This window comes from Notolepis coatsorum (genome assembly GCF_963971535.1).
Source record: "Notolepis coatsorum genome assembly, chromosome: 15".
Classification (NCBI taxonomy): Eukaryota; Metazoa; Chordata; class Actinopteri; order Aulopiformes; family Paralepididae; genus Notolepis; species Notolepis coatsorum.
The window spans coordinates 36525527-36549002 of NC_140179.1; the positions used below are offsets into that span (position 1 = coordinate 36525527).

Consider the following 23476-nt stretch of genomic DNA (forward strand, 5'->3'; position numbering starts at 1 on the left):
GACCTTGTATCTGTGTATGGTGCGACCCTAGTGACGGTGACTGACCTTGTATCTGTGTATGGTGCAACCCTAGTGATGGTGACTGACCTTGTATCTGTGTATGGTGCGACCCTAGTGACGGTGACTGACCTTGTATCGGTGTATGGTGCGACCCTAGTGACGGTGACTGACCTTGTATCTGTGTATGGTGCGACCCTAGTGACGGTGACTGACCTTGTATCGGTGTATGGTGCGACCCTAGTGACGGTGACTGACCTTGTATCTGTGTATGGTGCGACACTAGTGACGTGACTGACCTTGTATCTGTGTATGGTGCGGCCCTAGTGACGGTGACTGACCTTGTATCTGTGTATGGTGCGACCCTAGTGACTGACCTTGTATCTGTGTATGGTGCGACCCTAGTGACGCTGACTGACCTTGTATCTGTGTATGGTGCGACCCTAGTGACTGACCTTGTATCTGTGTATGGTGCGACCCTAGTGACGCTGACTGACCTTGTATCTGTGTATGGTGCGACCCTAGTGACGGTGACTGACCTTGTATCTGTGTATGGTGCGACCCTAGTGATGCTGACTGACCTTGTATCTGTGTATGGTGCGACCCTAGTGACTGACCTTGTATCTGTGTATGGTGCAACCCTAGTGACAGTGACTGACCTTGTATCTGTGTATGGTGCGACACTAGTGACAGTGACTGACCTTGTATCTGTGTATGGTGCGACCCTAGTGACGGTGACTGACCTTGTGTGTATGGTGTGACCCTAGTGATGCTGACTGACCTTGTATCTGTGTATGGTGCGACCCTAATGACTGACCTTGTATCTGTGTATGGTGCGACCCTAGTGACGGTGACTGACCTTGTGTGTATGGTGTGACCCTAGTGATGCTGACTGACCTTGTCTGATGTCGTTCCTCAGGTCCAGCTCCAGGTCTTCAATATGCTTGTTCATCCGAGCCGTGAGTTTCCTCTTCTGGTTACGGTTAATGAAGACTCCCGCTGTACGAGACAAGATACACAGACGAATCACTCAGGCCGAGCCGCCAAACACACACCGTACGGTTTCACATGCACATACGCACACACACACACGCACACACACATACATGCTGTTCAAGCTGCTGCGGTCAGGCAAGCGCCTATGCACACAGGCAACAAGAACTGAGAGACTATGGCTCAGCTTCCCCCCTCAGGCCATCAGAACACTGAACTCTCCACACACAAGTACACATGAGCACACACATACACACACACACAACACACATGCTGCAATCGCTGACACACAAACGGTCACTTTAAACAAAATGGAAAGGTCACTTTAAGGAAAGAACCGATGTGGTTCTTGTATAGTATAGTTTAGATATAGCAAGTATAGCATAAGGATATAGAGTAAAAACTGTATATTGTATAGTAGTGTACATAGGACCCAGTGCCTTAAATCCGTACCTAACATTGTATTGCACTATCTCAGGACTTTAGCATGTCTATTTTATCATGCCCATTTTATGTCTATTGTAACTGAGGGGTACAATTCCCTGACTGTATTGATAAGTATGGTATCATTAAACCACTACCGCTTTATGTACTTTAATTACTGGCCATACAGTACACGATATATGAATATGATGAACACTTCCCACAATGAAATCGGTTCCAAACAAAGGTATAATCAAGTATTTAATGGAGCAAAGGGTACATAATATACTTTACATTATTCTTTGAATGCACTTGTAAGGCAAAGGAATGTGCGTAGGCAAATCAACAATGAATGTCCATTCTCTGGTTACGCAGGAGGTAATTATACAACCTGAATCTTAGGGAATTATATCTATGGTACACTAGTAATATAGCGGGAGATACTGGAAGGGGTTCCCCCTGGTTGTAAGCCAGCAGGGGTAGAAGATCTGTCGGTAGTAGAACGTCTGGTCAACGATGACTTAAGGAGACTCCAGGTACAGGAGCCGGTGCAGTAGCCTCTTGATCCACAGACGAATACAGCTGTTCTCCGTAGACTGTAGCTCCACAGTGAAGAAAGCTAGTCGGCCTCAGGCTCTCTGAGGCGCCGACTCGACTTGACTCCTCGCGGGGTAAATCCAACACGTGCAGGCGTCGGCGATTATCCGCTCCATAAATCACAGGACCAAAGCAAATATATTCCAGCCGCAAAGGGCTATGTAGTCGTCGGGTAGATTAATCCAGTGTACATGTCCATACGGTTCTCGTCTAGGTCTCCTCGGGTGAAAGCGCCATGTGGTCAGCCCAGCCTGGATAAGAACTCTAGCTAATACGAGGAAGCGTTGGAGATGCTGGTCACTGTAGAACTTTAACCGCACGATACACTATACACAAATAGACTATTAATGACTTAATAGAAATATGTCGCACTCGACGGTATAGCGCCAAACTCTGACAATTCAGTTATTAATTCGCACGCGGTCTCAATGCTCTATTCTGGGGCCAAACAGGCCATACTTCACCGCACGTTGTATCGTGGGTGAGGCTTCAACTTATTGGGTAACATACTAAGGGGCTAAGGGGCTTCTATATTCACCTGCGCCGTATTTATACGCACGGTGAACAAACTAGTACCAATCTCATTTCTGTCGCGTATCCCTGGGCAAGGCCGGGCATGTCCAGACACGTCTTGACGGTGACTTTGAACCTGACTCCGGAGGCCGGTCCCTGGCGCCGGTGGACCGCTGTCCAATAGGAGAATGAAATATTATGGTCTGGGCTAAAGGGATATTCCGTGTATATGTACAAGGAATATACAAGGGATATCAAACGATATACAAATACTATGCAATATATATCAATAAATAAATATATATATTCGGTTTAATCTGATCCTTTGTAACATCTATTTTATTACCTGTTTATTATGTCTATTTTATTATTAGTATTATTGCACAATCAAAGCGGGCATGGCCACCCGCATTTCACTGTATGCCCTGGTATGTATGTGACAAATAAACCTCTTGAATCTTGAAACATATAATATGCACACGCGCAGAGCAGATCGCTAACCCTGGCAAAGACTTGGATTGGTCCCCGGGGCGCGGCCCTTGTGGGGAAGGACGACGGGATGGGTCAAGCGCAGAGAGGCATCTCATCGGTGACCCCCCCCCAAAATAGAAAATGCATGCGTGTGTTTCCTATGTGTGTGTCGCTGCATGACTACGTTGCAATGTGTGCTACGAATAAAGACTTCTTCAAAATCCAGTTTTATTTCATCTTAATCTTAAAACAACTATCACATTTATGTGGGACTGAAAGACATCTTAGACGTGGGCTAAAGTAAACAGAGTAGAAAAGACTCACGCACATCCAAAGTGTAGTCACCGGTGCTTGACTCAAAAATAGATACGTAAAGTTGTGAAAAGAAGTCGGCACAGCGTCTGCAGTGTTCCCAAGTTTAATTCAATTTAACACAACGTTTCGGCCTGTGGCCTTTTTCAAGTGACACTTGAACAACGTTGTGTTGAATTGAATTAAACTTGGGAACACTGCAGACGCTGTGCCGACTTCTTTTCACAACTTTACTAAAGTAAACAGAGACACCCCCCCCCACCCACCTCCAATGTACAGTTTCTTCCCCATCAAATGTATATAATCTCTTTTTAGACTCTTTTTTGTACTCTGGTATGTCATAAATGTCTAAATGTAACAGTACTGTCTACATGTGTGTCATAAATGTTATGATGAATTGAAAATGGGGGACCCTGATGTAAACAAGACGAACGTCTTTCTCTGGTCTGCATCCCCTTAACAATTGTGTGTATTGAGCCGTACTGTATTGTACCCATTCTGCAATCTGTTAAATAAAATGTTCAATCAATCAATCAATCAATCAATCAATCAATCAATCAATCAATCAATCAAACAATAAGTTAAGTTAAGTTCTAAGTTCCCCCCTTGGGGGAAATTCATTCTCTGCATTTTGACCCATCCTGACTATTAAGGAGCAGTGAGCTCTCCAGTTGTTGTGATGTTGTGATGTCAGTCAAGAGCAACGGCAGGAGTATTATACTGTATATACGAAACACCAATGACCCCCCCCCCCCCCCTGTGAGGTCTAGCGTCTACCATCGCTTACCAAACACCATGCATGGTACCAGCAGGAACGCCAGCAGGACCAGCAGGGAGAGACCGTCTCTCCCTGCTGGCATCACCGTCACCGCGCCGCCTCCAAAAGTGATCTGAAAACCAGGAGCTGCGTGAAACGCTTAGAGACTCAGGTGCGTAGGCGTAGGTTTAGGGGGGGGGTTGCAGGGGACATGTGGCTCTCTATATTGAGAAGAGGTCAATTTGTCCCCCTCAAAAATATAGCTAATATGAAAGACAACCCCCTCCCCAAAAGAGGTAAACAAATAAGGGGGTCAAAACATTTATATATCCTTCTTACCTGTAACTATATATTACCCAAACATTTCAGACACCCCCTACAGGACCGTACCATCTTAAAAGGAACACGCCAACTTTTTGGAAAATTAGCTTATTTGCCATCTACCCTGGAGTTAGACAAGCAGATACAACATACCCTTTTCTTCTCTGTGCATGCATTAGGCTTAGGGAACAGCCGCGCCGTTAGCCTAGCTTAGCGTCATTCACTGGAAGTAGGTGTGCCAGTGTAGCCTAGTTCCTAACAGTCACGAAATACACTCCAAATACACTCAAAATACAACTCGAAAACTTTCCTGTAAACATGTTGTGACCTGTGTATTTGCCACGTGGAATATCTTTTTTTGTTGACATTTTCGCTTTCTAAGCAGATATATATAAAAAAAAAAGTTTTGCCGAACCACTGCTGCCTGGGCGCAGCGATTTCATCACCTCAAAAGCCCAGTTTTTCATCACTCTGACACAGTGAATCCTGAAATTCAGACTTCTGAAACAAGAAGACTGCAGTGTTGCTCTTTAAACCAGAACACTGCAGTGTTGCTCTTTAAAATCGGTAACACTGACACGTATACGCTCAACCCAAGGCCCTAAATTCGTACAGGCGGATCGTACAGAAGCCTCCGGGAAGAGCATCGGCGGGGGGCTATGCCTTATGACCAACAACGGCTGGACTAGCCCCGGGGAAGTGAAGATACTCTCCCGTTCATGCTCTCCCGACCTGGAACACCTCACGATCCAATGTCGCCCGTTTCATCTTCCGCGCGAATTCACTGCAGTGATCATGACTGCAGTGTACATCCATCCCCAGGCGAACGTCGGCAGACCGCTAGCGGAACTACACAACCATCTGAACGCGCACCAGATCAAGCATCCGGACACAGCCATGATCGTAGCCGGGGACTTCAATCAGGCGAATATGAAGAAAGTCATGCCGTCTTTCTTCCAGCACATCGTCTGCTCCACAAGGGGAGGAAATACACTCGACCACTGTTACACCCCGTTCAGAGCCGGATACAAGGCTGTACCGGCTCCACCATTAGCGGGAGCAACAAACACGTCGGATCATGACGCCATCTTTCTTGTCCCAGCATATAAACAGAGATCACGTGACGCCGTCGTGTCACGTGATGTAAAAAAATGGGACGACCAATCAGAGGCCACGTTTCAGGACGCACTGGATGACGCCGACTGGGGAATGTTCAGGAGGAGTAACAGTGACGTCAGCGATTTCACAGACGCTGTGGTGTCATTCATAACAACACTGGCTGATAGTATCGTCCCCACAAAAAAGGCGAGGGTGTTCCCAAACCAGAAACCATGGGTGGACAGTACTATCAGAGCAGCCCTGAACTCTCGCACCACTGCTTATAACCGGGGCAGAGAGTCAGGAAACATGGAAGAGTACAAGACAACAGTCTACACTCTGCGCAAGGCTGTCAAACTTGCTAAGAGGACGTATGCCGACAAGATGGAGGCACAAATGGCACAGAATGACACAAGAGGATTATGGCAAGGACTGAGGGCTATAACTGACTACAAAGTCAGCGCCCCCTCAATGGGGAGCGACGACGCCTCCCTTGCGGACAAGCTCAACACCTTTTACGCTCGGTTTGGTGCAAACAGTGGCACTGCTAGCCCAACGGCTAGTGACGTCACTGGTGCGCCGGCTGCTGTGGAGGGGGGGGGGCATCCGCGGGGGGGCGGGGACGCTCTCTCATTGACGGTACACAGTGTGAGAAGAGCATTTATGCAGGTGAACACCAGGAAGGCTGCTGGCCCAGATGGAATAACAGGACGCATACTTAAGTCCTGTGCCAACCAGCTAGCCCCTGTGTTCACCGCCATATTTAATCAATCCCTGGCGGAGTCGGTGGTCCCTGCCTGCTTCAAGATGTCTACCATCATCCCTGTACCGAAGAAACCCTCCCCAACATGTCCAAATGACTACAGACCGGTGGCACTCACCTCTGTGGTCATGAAATGTTTTGAGAGGCTGGTCAAGGACCACATTTGTGCCTCCCTCCCCAGTGATATGGACCCTATGCAATTTGCATACAGGACAAACAGGTCCACTGACGACGCGGTCTCCCAGGTACTGCACAGCACCCTCTCCCACCTTGACCGTCAGAAGGGGGGCTATGTGAGACTGTTGTTCATTGACTACAGCTCAGCGTTCAACACCATAGTCCCCACCAGACTGGTGGACAAGCTGATCGAGCTGGGTCTGAGCTCCGCCCTGAGCGCCTGGGTACTGGACTTTCTGAGTGAAAGACCCCAGGCGGTCAGGGTGGGGGGTCAGACCTCCAACACCATCACCCTGAGCATCGGGTCCCCCCAGGGCTGTGTTCTAAGCCCCCTGCTGTACTCACTCTACACACACGACTGTGTGGCCAAGTTCAGCTCCAACTCCATAGTGAAGTTTGCAGACGACACGGTGGTGGTGGGGCTGATCTCGGACAACGACGAGAAGGCCTACCTGGAGGAGGTTGAGGTACTGGAACGCTGGTGCCAGGACAACAGCCTGCTCCTGAACATTGGTAAAACCAAGGAGCTGATCGTGGATTATAGGAGAGGACAGCAGGAGACACACACACCACTGATGATTAACGGGGCTACCGTGGACAGGGTGAGCAGCTTTAAGTACCTGGGGGTCCACATCTCAGAGGATCTGACATGGTCAACACACATAGACACAGTAGTAAAGAAGGCGAAACAGCGCCTCTACCACCTGAGACAGTTAAGGAAGTTCAGAGTATCGGGGAAGATACTCCAGTCCTTCTACTCAGGAGCTGTAGAGAGCATCTTGACCGGAAACATCACTGCCTGGTATGGAAACAGCACGGCACAAGACAAGAAGGCCCTACAGAGAGTGGTGCGCTCAGCCGAGCGTACCACGGGTATTGCACTACCTCCCCTGCAGGTTCTATACAACAAGAGGTGCAAATCCAGAGCCTGCAGGATAATGAAAGACCCTCACCACCCCAATAACAGCCTGTTCCAGCTGCTGAGGTCAGGCAGACGCCTGCGAACCCCAGCTACTAGGACAGAGCGGCTTAGGCTCAGCTTCTTCCCCCAGGCCATCAGAGTCCTGAACAATGAACATTGAGTACCACTGTAACACTTTAGCATGAGCGGGCACACACTCAGGCCGCACGCACCCTCACTTATTGCCAAAAGGAAAGGCCACTTTAAATTAGTATTAGCAACAGTAACAGTGTATTGCACTACTATTACTACTACTGTTAACTGTCAACTGTTACCCGTCATTGCACAAATTTATTGTTACCTGCTACCTGTTATTGCACAATTTTATTGCACACATTTTTTGTATTGGATTCTATTATATGTTATATGTTGTACCAATTGCACATCGTTGCGGGCAAGACCACCCGCATTTCATTGTATATCCGTATGCCGTGACAAATAAAAAAAACTCTTGACTTGAATTAGATGTATGTTTTGGCATGGTGTCGGTATTTCCTTAAAAATGCAGTGTTTCCCACAGTGTGCCAGAGTGAGGGGGTTTTACCTTTAGCGACTGAATGTCGGGCGTGCCTTGAATCTCACAGTTGACGGTGTCGATGCTGTTGCTGGTCGCTACGGGAACCACGTCACACATGTACGGAACCGTCCCCTGAAAGCCCAGCACCTTCAGCTCTGTTGTTACATTCATATTCAGATTGTCAGCCTTTTTCTGGGAAACAAAGGAGAAACAAATGTTCACTTTGTGTGTGTGTGTGTGTGTGTGTGTGTGTGTGTGTGTGTGTGTGTGTGTGTGTATAGATAAGAGTTGTTATTATATATATATATTTTTTTTGTATTATCTTTTCCCCCCTCCTTTTTCCGTTTTTCTCCCATCCCAATGTTAGTCGTTATGCCAATTCCCAATCCCCTTCCTGGTCGTTGCGCACTCTCCCCCCCCCCCCCCTACCGTCGGTCCGGGAGGGCGGAGACTCTCACTGGGGGAGTGTAACGTGTGGAAGGGTCACACTACCTCCCCCAAATCCTTCCCTCGCTGTGCAGGCGCCCCGACCGAACTGTAGGAGTCGCTGTTTACAACGACCAGGACCCACCCACCGGCTTTCCCACCCGCTGAGACTGCCAATTGTGTCAGTATGAACGGCCGACCAAGCCGGAGGCACCGCGGCAGCTGGATTTGATCCCACTGTCTCTGCGGTGGTAGACAGATGCTTAGTCCGCTGCGCTACCCGGCCACCAGAGTTGTTATTATATTATAAAAAATGCATGCATTGAAATGTCTAAATCTCGACGACATTGGAAATGAGGGTGACCTCAATTGTCCTTTTCGAAAATAAATAAAGGTTAGAATGAATGAATGAATGGATGAGTGCGTGTATGTGTGTTTACGCGTGTGTGTGTTTACGTGTGTGTGTGTTTATGTGTGTGTGCACCTTTGTGTACACCGTTTATTGTTCTCATATCTTTATACTCAGACTTAATTATATTGTTTACACTGTTTATTTGTTTCTCACATTTTTATATTCAGAATTGTATTGCCTATATTTATGTCTTTCTACTATTACCCTGCCCATACCTGTACCTCCCCTCCCCCCATGCTACTATGACACCTGAATTTCCCCCAAGGGGACAATAAAGGAATATCTTATCTTATCAATCAAATTTATTTGTATAGCACGTTTAAACATGACGCTTGTCAACCAAAGTGCTTCACATAGCTAAGCTAAGTACAAAGAAAAGTATAAAATAAACAGAAAAATAAAATAAAATCAATGGATAGACAAAGGAAAAACAACAACACGACAACAAGTACGGCAAGAGTCAAAGTGAGTCAGGGAAGGCCAGGCGATATAGGTGGGTTTTGAGCTTTGATTTAAAAGACTCGATGGAGGGGGCAGATTTAATGGACATGGGGATGCTGTTCCAGAGGTCAGGGGCTGCAATGTTCATATCTGGTGAAATCCGGCTTCAAATGCTGGCATGAGATGTTAAAGGTAATACCAGTATTTTCAAACCTGGGGACAACATTTGTGATTAGATAAAAAAAAAATTATCATCGTAAAAATGTACCTGTATAGTGATTTTCAGGTTGTGCTCGATCGTTCTGGAGGTAAAGTCGATGAACTCGGGGTCTGGATTGTAGCTGATCTGGGAACAGTTCAGGGTTTCATTGGCTACAATCAGAGACAGCCAGCTGGCGGACACCTCTTCTGCAGGAGGAGCCTCGTAGGACATACTCTTCTAGAGTGAACAAGATGAACAAAGTATGAATAAATACAGCAGTTAGATGTATGTTTCGTCAGTGTTCCAGGTCAGTAAAACACCTAGATTCTGAGTCTAATAAGATCTAATATCCCTTATTGATCCCCTTGGGGAAATTCGGGCAGCATAGGACACCAAATCTGGTCTCTTTATTCAATAATGTGTGTGTGTGTGTGTGTGTGTGTGTGTGTGTGTGTGTGTGTGTGTGTGTGTGTTTAGGAACCCACTCCAGAGCTGCTGTCTGTGGGACGGCTGATGATCTGAGGGTCGTGGCTGTGGACAATTCCTTCAACCAAGTCCAGGTGTAATCCGTGGACCGTGATCCTCCTCTTCCCACTATAGAACAAACACGACCAATCAGAGAAGAGGTTTTACGTCACATGCCACAATGCTACAAAGATCCTCCATATACACGCGGTGATAGCGATGCATTTTTCATTCAGGTTGAGCCGCAGATCGGTGCTTCTATTTTGACTGTTGCATTTTATATCATGTTTTGCTGTTGTATTTGTATTATTATTTCATTTCAAACCATTATTTTTAAAGTCGAAACAAGTGAGGTTTCCCTCATTTACAGTCACGTCGAGTGTACATACAGAGTTAAGCAACATTTTTAAAAAAGGCATATAAAATCACACAGCATAATAATATACTGTATGTTGTGAAGGGCCAGATTAAACCGAATATATATATTTATTTATATATATATATTTAATTGTATTTGTATATTCTCTAATATTCCCTGATATCCCTTGTATATTCCTTGTACAATATGCATTGAATATCCATTCTAGCCTACTGAACATCCCATAATAGTCTCCATTCTACTATTGGTCGAGACCTTGGTGCCAGGCTGCCATACCCCTCAGACCCAGTTCAAACGTACCGCTCCACATGTACGAACAAGTCCTAGTTCCGCGTAGGAATCTGACTACCGCACCACTAATGGGACTATTTGTTCATAGTGCGTATATATACTGCGCTACTAAAGTAGGACTTTCTTTTCAGTCCAGTTTCTTACCCTCCAATAGAGTCACAGACGTAAAGCCTCCCCGCGACGCCACGTGTGGGAGTAAGGCCAAGTTCGCCTACCATCGGTATTGAGACATCGTGTATATTAATATTTGAATAGTCATATTTGGCACTATATCGTCGAGTTGGACGTAGTCTATTAAGCTAATAATAGTCTGTTAATATATAGTGCTTCGTGCGGTGAGAATACTACCGTAGTCAGTACCCCATCGTTTCGGGCAGAGAACTGTCTGCTTACCCAGGGTGGTTGACCCCACGTGAAGCTGCACCCGAGGAGCCCCAGAGCCGACGAGCGAGTGGACCTGTATACCGGATTATTCTACCGACGACAGCCCGCCTTCCCAGGCACGGATTATGCTTTGTATACTTTGATTATTCCATGGATAAAGACCCCCGACACTGCCGTGTGTTGGAACCCCCCCCCTGGAGAGGACGCAAGGTGAGGAGACGCTCTGCAAGACGAGGTCGCTTCACGTCTCTCCTCCGTGGACCGGATGACGCCGGCCCACAAAGAGTCCACCTGCTTTCATCTGTGGTCCAAGGATCGCCGGCGCATTGAACGGCACTACAGTGGGTTCACCTGGGATACCCTTGGCCGGATGAGGCAGTCGGATTCTACCCCCCCCCCCCCTTCCTACTCCTGTCGGCTTACAAGCGACCGGATTAACCCCCTCTAGTGTATCCAGTATATAATCATTAAAGTATCATTGCTGTTATTCCTTAAACTATTCCAGGTCGTATATGTACCACCTGCGCCTTCAGAGATTGGACATTCTCTATTGATATACCGACGAATACTCTTGCCATAAAAGTGCATACTAATTCCATTCATAAATGTGATTGATTTGATTAAGTGCTTGCTCTACACACCATCGCTGTGTAGAAATAAAGACCTATTTCTAATTCGTACATTTGTGTTGGATCCGTTTCATCTACGTGACAGTGTTCATCATAATATATTTATGCCGTGTACTGGGTGGCCGAATATTAAGTACAAAGGTAGTGGTAGTAAGTATCATATCTAGTAATACAGTCAGGGAATTGTACCCCTCAGTTACAATTGGTCCTTCGAGCCGGATGGTAATTAGTGTAATATTAATATAGTGTTATTAATATTGAAATGGCCTATGATGAACACTCCACGAAACGATCCTCCTAACCAACGCCCGCAGCGCGAACGACGGCTCCCTCAGTACTTAGAGGCCTACGCTGTCAGTCAACAACCTAGTCTTCTACTAACAGTAAACGCGGTAAAACTAGAAAGTAAAAGTATGTCTAACCCCAACGCCCAGACTACCCCGACCATAGAGGCCCCTACGGGCTCTAATGTAACTGACCAAGTTCACGGTGGGGACCAGTGGGAACCAGACATGACTTCACACCCCGCCAGTACTGAAGAAGTAGTCCCCGATGAGTCCCGGGAGGAATACAACGCTACCGAGAGAGAACTCGGCACGGAAGAAGACGGGGAGAGCACCGTGGAGATAGAGCTCCAAGGCTCCGCAAGGAGTACCCCGAGGGAAGGCTCCCCTATACAACCGCCTTCTCCCAGCGAGGCAGAGAGGACCCTACAGCAGGCCTTCCTCATCAGCCTGAACGCCGCTGCTGAACGCGACCGACTGCAGATCCAGCAGCGAAGCGAACACGAGCAGATACGTCTAGAAATAAGACGCATTCAGATGGAAGAGAATGTGGCCCGAGAACGAGCCGGTGCTCAACGGGACGCAGCGCGCGACAGACAGCAGTCGCAACTAATAGAACAGCTGATCAGACGGACAACACCCTCTCCCTCCGCCAGAGGCTCCAGGAACTCGTCTAGACACACCTCCAGGGCGGCATCCCCTAGCCGAGTAAACAACCCTGAACTTGACCAACAGACGAGGTCTATACCCCCCACAGACCACCTCCCCCCACCGGTCCAAGCGAGACCTAGCAACCGGGAAGGAGCAGCATATCCTGTGGAGAGGCTAAACCAGAGACTACAAGCACTGGATGACCTAACTGAAGACGAAGAGGAAGAGGAGGAGAACCACGCCCGAAGACAGCACAGTACTCTACCGGACCAGGAGGTCCGGTACAGCCCAGGCTATACTCCCGCGGAGCTGCGCTACAGACCCCCGACTCTATACACGGGTGAGCACGACGCACGACCCGCACCGAGGAACAGCACCTGGACAAGCGGGCCATGGTACACTGCCGGTACCAGCCCATACCAAGGAGCGGGAGGAGACTCGCCTAGGAGGCCTCTCCCCCAACGCTCGCCGATGTATCCACAGTCAGCGTCATACATTGGCACGCCTATGGTACCCGACTTCACCCAAGAGAACCGGGCCCAGTATACAGAACTCCGCATGTGTCTGGAGACCATGTTGGTGGATGTATTGGATGAACGCCACAAATACGCCATCCTACTGAAGCACTTAAAGGTGCCCCGCGCACATAATATAGCGCTCGCCTACGCGACTTCCACCACCCCATACACCGCAGCGCTGGTAGCATTGGACCAGAGGTATGGGCGCATATGGGATTACGTGATCCAGGAGATCCGACACATCGACCGCTTACCCCCAGCAATAGACAATCGAGCACTGGACGACCTGTCCATCAGAGTGCAGTCCCTGGTAGGGATGTTGGGAGCGCAAAGAGAGAAGGGGAGGCATGAACTTTACGCCAACTCAAATGTGGAAAGGATTCTGGAGAAGCTGCCGCCCGCTCGTCAGGAGCGCTTTAGGCGGCAGAGGGACCACAGAGACCCGAATGGCCCCGAACCGAACCTCCTCGATCTAGCAGACTTCCTGGCGAGAGAAGTCAGCAGCCTACGGCTAGATACATTCGGACGGAGCACCCCTGGCTCCAGAGAAGGAACCAGACGACTAAATGATGGAAGAAGATCGGTGACCGTGATGCACCAATCGGAGTCAGTACCGAGCAGCAGGAGCCACAGTACCCCCTCCAGAACGGAGAAGTGGAAGATAGTGTGCCCCTACTGTGAGAAAGAACACTGGCTAGCGCAATGTGACTCCTTCCCCAAGCTGAACGCGGAGGAAGCCAGTCAATGGATAAAGTCCAACAAGCGCTGCTTTCGCTGTGCGCGCTCACACATGGCAGCCGAATGCCGCTTAAAGAAAAGGTGCACCAAGTGCGATGGAGCCCATCTGGACATACTTCACGACAGTAACAGACGGCGCCCTTCACCCGCACCATCCAGCCGCAAAGCGAGCGTCATGTACATCGATCCCGCCAGCAGCAGTGGAGCCCGAGTACTCCTAAAAGTAGTGCGTGTGACACTAAGCTACCAGAATAAAGTCCTGGACACTTACGCCGTCCTCGATGACGGGTCAGAGAAGACCCTGCTGCTCGCCTCCGCTGCGGCCCAGCTAGGGCTGCGGGGAAGCGAAACCCAAATGACAATTCGGACAATAAGACGAGATTTGAAGACGATAAAGGGCGAGAATGTCTCATTCTCTATCGCAGCAAGCGGCCAGCCTGAGCGACGGTACCAGATTACAGACGCTTTCACCAGCCAAGAAATAGGACTGTCGCGATACACATACCCCGTCGCCAAGCTGATGGAGAAATATGTACATCTGCGCAAGTTACCGATCCCGCTCATAGACAATGCTATGCCGACCCTATGATGAATTGAAAATGGGGGACCCTGGTGGAAACAAGACGAAAGTCTTTCTCTGGTCTGCATCCCCTTAACAATTGTATGTATTGAGATGTACTGTACTGTACCCATTCTGCAATCTGTTAATAAACTTTTCAATCAATCAATCAATCAAACCCTGTTGATAGGCTCCGACCATGCAGACCTCATTGTCGCGATAGACCGGGTTCATACCGGACCCCGAGGCTGTCCTGCAGCAGTCGAGACCCGTTTGGGATGGACTCTCCAAGGCCCGCTCGCCAAATCTCTCAACCGAAGTACAGCCACTAGATGTCTCCACTCCCGAGTCACAGAGGGAGAAACCGCACTCCTGCAACACGTAGAGCGGTTATGGACCTTGGAACAAATGCCCTTTAAGAACGGAAAGAAAGACATTCGCTCTAAAGATGACATTTACGCCATTCACCTCCTCGAGACAGGGACCAAGAGAGTCCCGGTCAACGGCGTGTTGAGATACGCCACGCCACTCCTGCGGCGAGAAGGAATGCCTACTTTCCACGCCAAGACAGACGCCACAGAACGGTACCTGCTGAACACGGAGCGGCGCTTAGCCAAGAACCCCGCCCAAGAGAGTGTATACCGCGCTGAGATTGAGAAGCTCATCACAGCGGGACACGTCACAAAGATGGACATTAAAGAGGCTGACCAGACCACTGAATCGTGGTACGTGCCTCACCACAAGGTCCATCACAACGGTAAAGACCGCATAGTATTTAACTGCAGCTACCAGATCGGATCCCAAAATCTGAATAAAGAGTTACTGCCCGGTCCCACACTCGGCCCCTCCCTACTCGGCGTTCTACTCCGCTTCCGCCAGGAAAAGGTGACATCAGCGGGGACATTAAAGGAATGTTCCTGCAGGTGAGATTAGTAGAGGCGGACAAGCCCCTGTTACGGTTCCTATGGAGAGAGAAGCCAGGAGATGAGCACCCAGCCATCTACCAATGGGAAGTCCTCCCCTTCGGAACGACGTGCAGCCCCTGCTGTGCTACATTTGCACTACAGAAACATGTAGCAGAGGACCCAGCAGCGGACGAAGAGGTCCGACACAGCGTAAAGAACAGCTTCTACGTAGACAACTGTCTACAAAGCCTTTCAACCCAGGAAGAAGCCGAGGCTCTCCTGATTAAACTCCGCGCCTCATTGATCAAAGGCGGCTTTGATCTCAGGCAGTGGGCCAGCAGCGATCCGCAAGTACTGCGCAGCCTCTCCTCCGAGGACAAGGCAGCCAGCAGCGAGACCTGGATGGCTACAATCCCGGGAGAAGCCCAGGAGATGACCCTGGGATTGGTGTGGCGATTCAAAACAGATTCGCTTCACTACAGACACAAGCCCCTGACTACGGAGCAGGGAAGGCCGGCGGCGGCGCCGACCACCAGACGGAGTGTGTACACAACACTCGCCCGACAATATGACCCGCTAGGATGTATTCTACCGTACACCACCAGGGCAAAAATGATTGTACGAGCATTGTGGGACAAGGACCAGGGCTGGGACGACCCCATTCCCGCACACCTTGCATCCACCTGGAGAGAGTGGGAGATGGAGCTCCACTCACTCCCAGGCGTTAATATGCGCCGAAGCTACTTCCCACCCACGGTGAGGCCAGAGACATAGCTCGAGAATAGCCCCACGCAAGCAACAATCTATCCCACGTCTAGAGCTCTGCGCAGCCCTAGCCGGAGCGCACCTAGCCACGCTCATCCAACGTGAGCTCACCATACCGGTGTCTAGAACAATCCTGTGGTCAGACTCCACAACGGTACTCGCCTGGATCAAATCGGACTCATGCAAGCACAAAGTCTTCGTGGGAGTCAGAGTCACCGAGATTCAAGACTTAACCGAAGAGTTAACCGGAGAAACAGAGTGGCGCTACGTTGATACAAAACAGAACCCAGCTGACGTCATCACCCGGGGGATGCCCCTGGATGACCTCACCCGTCGCAATGTCTACAGTGACGGCCCCGCATTCCTAAGACTCCCGGAAGGACAGTGGCCCATGCCTATCCCGAGGGAGGCAAGTCCAGAGGAGGTGGAAAATAAGAAGTCTGTGTTCTGTGGATTGAGCACCGTAGCCTCCACCGACCCTAACATAGACGATTGCACGTCCATAGAGAGTGCACAACAAAGAACATTCCTGCGGTACCACCCGGAGTGCAAGTCCCCCGCTGATATGTCAGCAGCTAACTACGAGGAAGCAGAATTGCTTCTACTGCAGCGAGCCCAGAGAGACTCGTTCCCCGATGAATTGGCCTGTCTACAGGGAGGAAAGCCCGTCCCATCCGACAGCAGATTAATTCATCTGGCCCCCGAGAGCGACGCTCATACCCTCATCAGAGTGGGTGGTCGCCTACGCAGAGCCCCCAATCTACCGGATGACATTAAATACCCGATCGTATTGAACAGCCGACACAAGGTCACAGAGCTGATTATAAAGAAATACGATGAGGATGTACATCACGCAGGAGCAGAAAGAGTCTTCGCGGAAATCAGACGTCGTTACTGGATCCTACAAGGAAGAGAGGCGGTACGACGCTTCCAGCGAACATGTCTAGACTGCCGCAAGTGGCGCGCGCAGCCCAGCATACCAAGGATGGCTGACCTTCCTCCATGTCGCCTCCGAATCGGTGACAAGCCATTCCACTCAACGGGTATGGACTGCTTTGGCCCGCTGCACATAAAGAAAGGAAGAGGAACCGAGAAGCGGTGGGGTATTGTATTCAAATGCATGACCACCAGAGCGATACACATCGAGCTTCTCCCGACCATGAGCGCAGACTCATTCCTTATGGCCTTCCGTAGATTCACATCACGGAAAGGAAGACCGTCTACCCTATTGTCCGATCATGGGACAAACTTCAAATGCGGCGAAAGAGAGCTGAGAGAGAGCTTCCAAGCTATGGGCCCAGAACTTAAGACCCACCTCGCTCCAGCACAGGTTGATTTCCAATTCAACCCCCCAAACGCACCCCACTTCGGTGGCACTTGGGAACGAGAAGTGCGCTCCATAAAGACAGCCCTGTACGCAGTACTTGGGGCCCAGACTGTGGCGGAAGAAGTCCTAATGACAGTCCTCACGGAGATTGAGGGAGTACTTAACTCGAAGCCCCTCGGATATGTCTCCAGTGATGTGGCGGATATCGACCCAGTTACCCCCAACACACTCCTGATGGGGCGGCTAGATCCTGCATTACCCCAGACAATGTACCGGCCTGAAGAAGCGAACGGCCGACGAATGTGGAGGTACAGCCAAGTATTAGCCGACAAGTTTTGGAACAGTTTCCTACTGCACTACCTACCGTCTCTACAGACCCGCCAGAAGTGGGTAAAGGAGAGAGACAATTTGACAGAAGGAACAGTCGTCATGATTATTGATCAATCACTGCCCAGAGCTATGTGGCCGGCCGGCCGCGTAAGCAAAGTGATCACCGGTGCCGACGGCAAGGTCCGAGCAGCTGAAGTGCTCGTCCAGGGTCGCACTTACACCCGTCCCGTGGCGAGGCTCATAGAACTGCCTCGACTCCCAGACACAATCGATGATGACCATGACCCTATAACCCTATGACTTTGTGAAGTTGACTGACCCCTACAGCAAACCCTTATGTGTAAATAGACAACGCGATTAATCTGTCTCTGTTTAACTGATTAGGTCTGGGACCAATCAGGGGGTGGCTGTTGTGAAGGGCCAGATTAAACCGAATATATATATTTATTTATATATATATATTTAATTGTATTTGTATATTCTCTAATATTCCCTGATATCCCTTGTATATTCCTTGTACAATATGCATTGAATATCCATTCTAGCCTACTGAACATCCCATAATAGTCTCCATTCTACTATTGGTCGAGACCTTGGTGCCAGGCTGCCATACCCCTCAGACCCAGTTCAAACGTACCGCTCCACATGTACGAACAAGTCCTAGTTCCGCGTAGGAATCTGACTACCGCACCACTAATGGGACTATTTGTTCATAGTGCGTATATATACTGCGCTACTAAAGTAGGACTTTCTTTTCAGTCCAGTTTCTTACCCTCCAATAGAGTCACAGACGTAAAGCCTCCCCGCGACGCCACGTGTGGGAGTAAGGCCAAGTTCGCCTACCATCGGTATTGAGACATCGTGTATATTAATATTTGAATAGTCATATTTGGCACTATATCGTTGAGTTGGACGTAGTCTATTAAGCTAATAATAGTCTGTTAATATATAGTGCTTCGTGCAGTGAGAATACTACCGTAGTCAGTACCCCATCGTTTCGGGCAGAGAACTGGCTGCTTACCCAGGGTGGTTGACCCCACGTGAAGCTGCACCCGAGGAGCCCCAGAGCCGACGAGCGAGTGGACCTGTATACCGGATTATTCTACCGACGACAGCCCGCCTTCCCAGGCACGGATTATGCTTTGTATACTTTGATTATTCCATGGATAAAGACCCCCGACACTGCCGTGTGTTGGAACCCCCCCCCCTGGAGAGGACGCAAGGTGAGGAGACGCTCTGCAAGACGAGGTCGCTTCACGTCTCTCCTCCGTGGACCGGATGACGCCGGCCCACAAAGAGTCCACCTGCTTTCATCTGTGGTCCAAGGATTGCCGGCGCATTGAACGGCACTACAGTGGGTTCACCTGGGATACCCTTGGCCGGATGAGGCAGTCGGATTCTACCCCCCCCCCCTTCCTACTCCTGTCGGCTTACAAGCGACCGGATTAACCCCCTCTAGTGTATCCAGTATATAATCATTAAAGTATCATTGCTGTTATTCCTTAAACTATTCCAGGTCGTATATGTACCACCTGCGCCTTCAGAGATTGGACATTCTCTATTGATATACCGACGAATACTCTTGCCATAAAAGTGCATACTAATTCCATTCATAAATGTGATTGATTTGATTAAGTGCTTGCTCTACACACCATCGCTGTGTAGAAATAAAGACCTATTTCTAATTCGTACATTTGTGTTGGATCCGTTTCATCTACGTGACAGTGTTCATCATAATATATTTATGCCGTGTACTGGGTGGCCGAATATTAAGTACAAAGGTAGTGGTAGTAAGTATCATATCTAGTAATACAGTCAGGGAATTGTACCCCTCAGTTACACTGTATAAGTGTAGTCTTCAAAAAGATTAGAAACAGAAGAGCCCACAAAGAAAACCAGTCCGATGAGCAGAACGAACCAAACAGAACCTGCTTCTGGTTGCAGAACCCAAGGGAGAAAGAAGCAGGGAACTGATACTATGATGTCATGGGAAGTGTCCCTCGTTCCCCAAAAGATGATGACACTCCACCTATATCTGTTGTTCCCTTACAGACCCTTGTTCTCTGGGCCCCATTCTCATTCTGATGAAACATAGTGGTAAAACACTAGGCCTAAAATAGTGTGTGTGTGTGTGTGTGTGTGTGTGTGTGTGTGTGTGTGTGTTCATGCATGCACGCCAACATTATGGGAAATGTGAAGATTGATATTTCCTCTCTGTGTGTTCAGTTTCGAAAGCTATCTGGCTGCAGGCTGTAGCCTAGCTTAGCACAAAGTAATGGAAGGGAATACGGACCACTAGCCTAGCTTAAAACCCCGGGAGAGGTGTTTTTGGCTAACAGCTATAGGCTAGCTGGTCCGTGTCCTTTACTTAAAGAAACACCCAAACGTTATGGGAAATACTCTTACCGTCTTCGGAGTCAGACAAGAAGATTGAAGACAGAAGAAAACGGATCAGATAGCCTATAGCTGTTGGCCAAATACACCTGTCCCGGAGTTTTAAGCTAGGCTAGCTGATCCGTGTCCGCTTTCATTCATTTGTGCTAAGCTAGGCCTAGCTTGCAGCCGGACAGCTTTCTACTGAACGCACAGAGGGGAAATTAGTATCTTCTTGTCTGACTCTGGAGAAGACTATAAGCACTATGTCAGTAGGCCCAATATCAATTATACAATACGTAAATATATTACTCACGGCTATAACATTAGGTACATCAAGTAGGCCTACCTTTTTCCTGTGGTCGACACGTACTTTATTTACATATTTCAAGCGAGATCGGGCCGCGGTGGCCCACACCACAGAAGAAGAAGACATAGAGGTCGGAGAGACTGGAGAGTGGAGCCATACCTGACCCAGGCGCTGGGCTGCGGTGGCCCACACCACAGAAGAAGAAGAAAACATAGAGGTCAGAGAGACTGGAGCCATACCACAGAAGAAGAAGACATAGAGGTCGGAGAGACTGGAGAGTGGAGCCATACCACAGAAGAAGAAGAAGACATAGAGGTCGGAGAGACTGGAGAGTGGAGCCATACCACAGAAGAAGAAGAAAGAGGTCAGAGAGACTGGAGAGTGGAGCCATACCACAGAAGAAGAAGACATAGGTCGGAGAGACTGGAGAGTGGAGCCATACCACAGAAGAAGAAGACATAGAGGTCGGAGAGACTGGAGAGTGGAGCCATACCACAGAAGAAGAAGACAGAGGTCGGAGAGACTGGAGAGTGGAGCCATACCACAGAAGAAGAAGACAGAGGTCGGAGAGACTGGAGAGTGGAGCCATACCACAGAAGAAGAAGACAGAGGTCGGAGAGACTGGAGAGTGGAGCCATACCACAGAAGAAGAAGACAGAGGTCGGAGAGACTGGAGAGTGGAGCCATACCTGACCCAGGTGCTGTTTGGCGTGACCTTAGTGCAGGACGGAGCAGAGAGGTAGGTGACCGAGACCGCCCCATGGCAGCTGTCGTCCGGTAGGACAGCGCACACCTCCACCAAGCCTTTGTCCCCTCTGGGAATGTTGAAGTTCAGACTCACTCCCGTGTTGTTCCACACGTGGGATCTAACCACGAAGAGACGGAACGGGGGGGAGGTGAGAAAAACAAAACGGATCAGGAACTACATCTCGTCTTGAATGGTGCTGCTATTGAGCAGGTTAGAGAGGCCAAGTCGTTGGGTGTGGTTATTGACGAAAAGCTTGGTTGGTCAAGGCACATTAATAACATCATAGTGTCTAAAATGAGTAGGAGTATTTCCCTGATCAGAAGGTGTGTTAGTCTATTGACGCCACGGCAGTTAACCCTTTCACTGCCACACGACAGAAGGTTAACCCTTTACTATCACACAACCGACGGTCGCTTGGACTATTTTTATTTTATTAAATTTTTTAAGATTTATTTTAGCATTTTTACAGCTTTTTTCATTGGCCATACAAGACCGACAGAGGAGATGGAGAACGGGAGAAGATGTGGGGAGGACATGCGACAAATCAGCCCCGGAGCGGGAGGCGAACCCGGGACGGCCGCGTAGGTGTGCGAGGCACTATGCGGTGCGCCACTGGGGCGCCCCTCCCGCTTGGACTATTGCCCAACAGTTTGGTCGAGCGCTTCAAAGCGGGATCTGGAGAAACTTCAGCTCGCTCAGTCAGAACAGAGCGGGGCATCTCGCTCTCCGATGCTCTGTGAGGAGCTGCTCTGTGAGGAGGAGCAGTGTTGAGGGAAGGCATATCGCTCTGTCTTGGCTGAGAGTGGACCAGAGGCTGGCATGCAGCCTTGTCACATTTTTGTTTAATATTTGTAAATTTGGTAAACCTGAGTCTTTGTGGTAAGAACTACAACCCACCAATACTAGACATGGCTATGTCACCAGACACGCCTTGGTTCTTCATTTTACTCTACCTCTACCAAGAACAAATGAAGAAAACCGTAATGTATCGAGCTCCTGCATACTGGAATTGTATACCTGTGAATATAATTATTATCAGCAACACATTTGTTATGAATAATGAAATAGTTGAGTTATTGATTTATTTAGTTAGTATTGTATTTGGAGACTTTTTGTGTTGTGATTTTGCAGATATTGAGAATGTACTTAAATGTTTTTAATGTTTTTATTGTTTTGTTATTACTCCAAAGTTTTAAGTTATGTGTTCGGACCCCAGGAAGAATAGTCTTGGGTGTGGACTAATGGGGATCCATATACCGTAATAAACGAAAAAGAATTAAGCTGTAACCTTCAATTCATACACTACCAAATCGCGATCAGACAATTGGAATATTCTTTTTGGGATACCTCCTAGTAAAGGTAAGGACTATATATCTTCATTTTACCTCTTTAAAAATGCTCTTTGTTCTAATTTTATTGGCAAGTGTACATGCTTCCTTGGTGGGGCTCCTGCGCTGGTGAGGGGACGTGGGGCACAGCCGTCCTTTATGCGGGTGTTACGGGTTAGCTAGTTGGCTCTACTCCTATTTTTAGGCAGGGGGGGCCGATTGGTAGATTTGGGGCGCTTGTTGGGCAGGTTGATTGCTCCTCTTCTCCTGCCAGTCCTGGAGCTCAATTTCTATTACATCCTGTATTCTACTCACCCTTTGAATGTTTTGTTGGGCCTTTCTCGCGGCGGCTGCCTGGCGGTGTCATCGCAGGGTAAGCATATTTGTTTGCCCTGCGGTGGCAGCGTCATGTGACTGCAGTGCCGGGGAGTGGGCCTCTTATGATGGAGATTGAGACATATCCTCTTATCCTCTTATAATGAGACATATCCTCTTACAATGTGTACTTGTTCTGTTGTGTTTTTGTATGTCCTGTATTTATTTAATTTTTGTTGTTGTTGTGTGTCATGTGTTACATTGCACAAAATGTGGGACCCTCTCGAAAACGAGATACTGTATCTCAAGTGGTTTTTCCCAATAAAATAATTTCAATATATATGACATCAATCCTACTTTGATCCAACCATGATTTCACATCGATCGCAACGATCATATGTAAGGTACTCTAAAAAACGTATGCCATTGGTGATGATCAAAGCATAAAAAAACACCCCACCCACTTAAATAGTTAACCTTCAATTCATACACTACCAACGTTCATCTTTAACCTTCAATTCACTCACTCTTGTGGACTGCAGTTGATGTCTGCTTTGAAACGCACCGTGGTCACATTACTAAGGTTGGTCCCAGACATCAGGGCACTGTTCCACCCGTGGAAGGATATAACATTGGGTTGGATGGACGAGATCTCAGGCTTCTGAAGGTAGAACGCACACACACGCACACACACACACACACACGCACGCACAGACACATTGAATAAAGAGACCCGATTTGGCAATTGTCTCATCTCAAACACTGTCCTCTTTTCTTGACCCTCCTATTCTACCCT

At 48.6% G+C, this 23476-nt stretch overlaps 1 protein-coding gene across 1 annotated transcript in view; it reads right to left on the minus strand.

Annotated features, from left to right (window-relative positions):
• Positions 1 to 23476, minus strand: part of plxnc1 (plexin C1) — a 100528-nt gene that overhangs the window by 33092 nt on the left and 43960 nt on the right. Inside the window, exons 10-16 of the mRNA XM_084330751.1 lie at positions 23208 to 23341; positions 20979 to 21155; positions 9867 to 9975; positions 9448 to 9618; positions 7928 to 8092; positions 4094 to 4196; positions 895 to 996 (exon numbers count right to left, since the gene is read on the minus strand). Coding sequence (XP_084186877.1) covers positions 895 to 996; positions 4094 to 4196; positions 7928 to 8092; positions 9448 to 9618; positions 9867 to 9975; positions 20979 to 21155; positions 23208 to 23341 — 961 coding nt within the window. The remainder of the gene's footprint in view (positions 1 to 894; positions 997 to 4093; positions 4197 to 7927; positions 8093 to 9447; positions 9619 to 9866; positions 9976 to 20978; positions 21156 to 23207; positions 23342 to 23476) is intronic.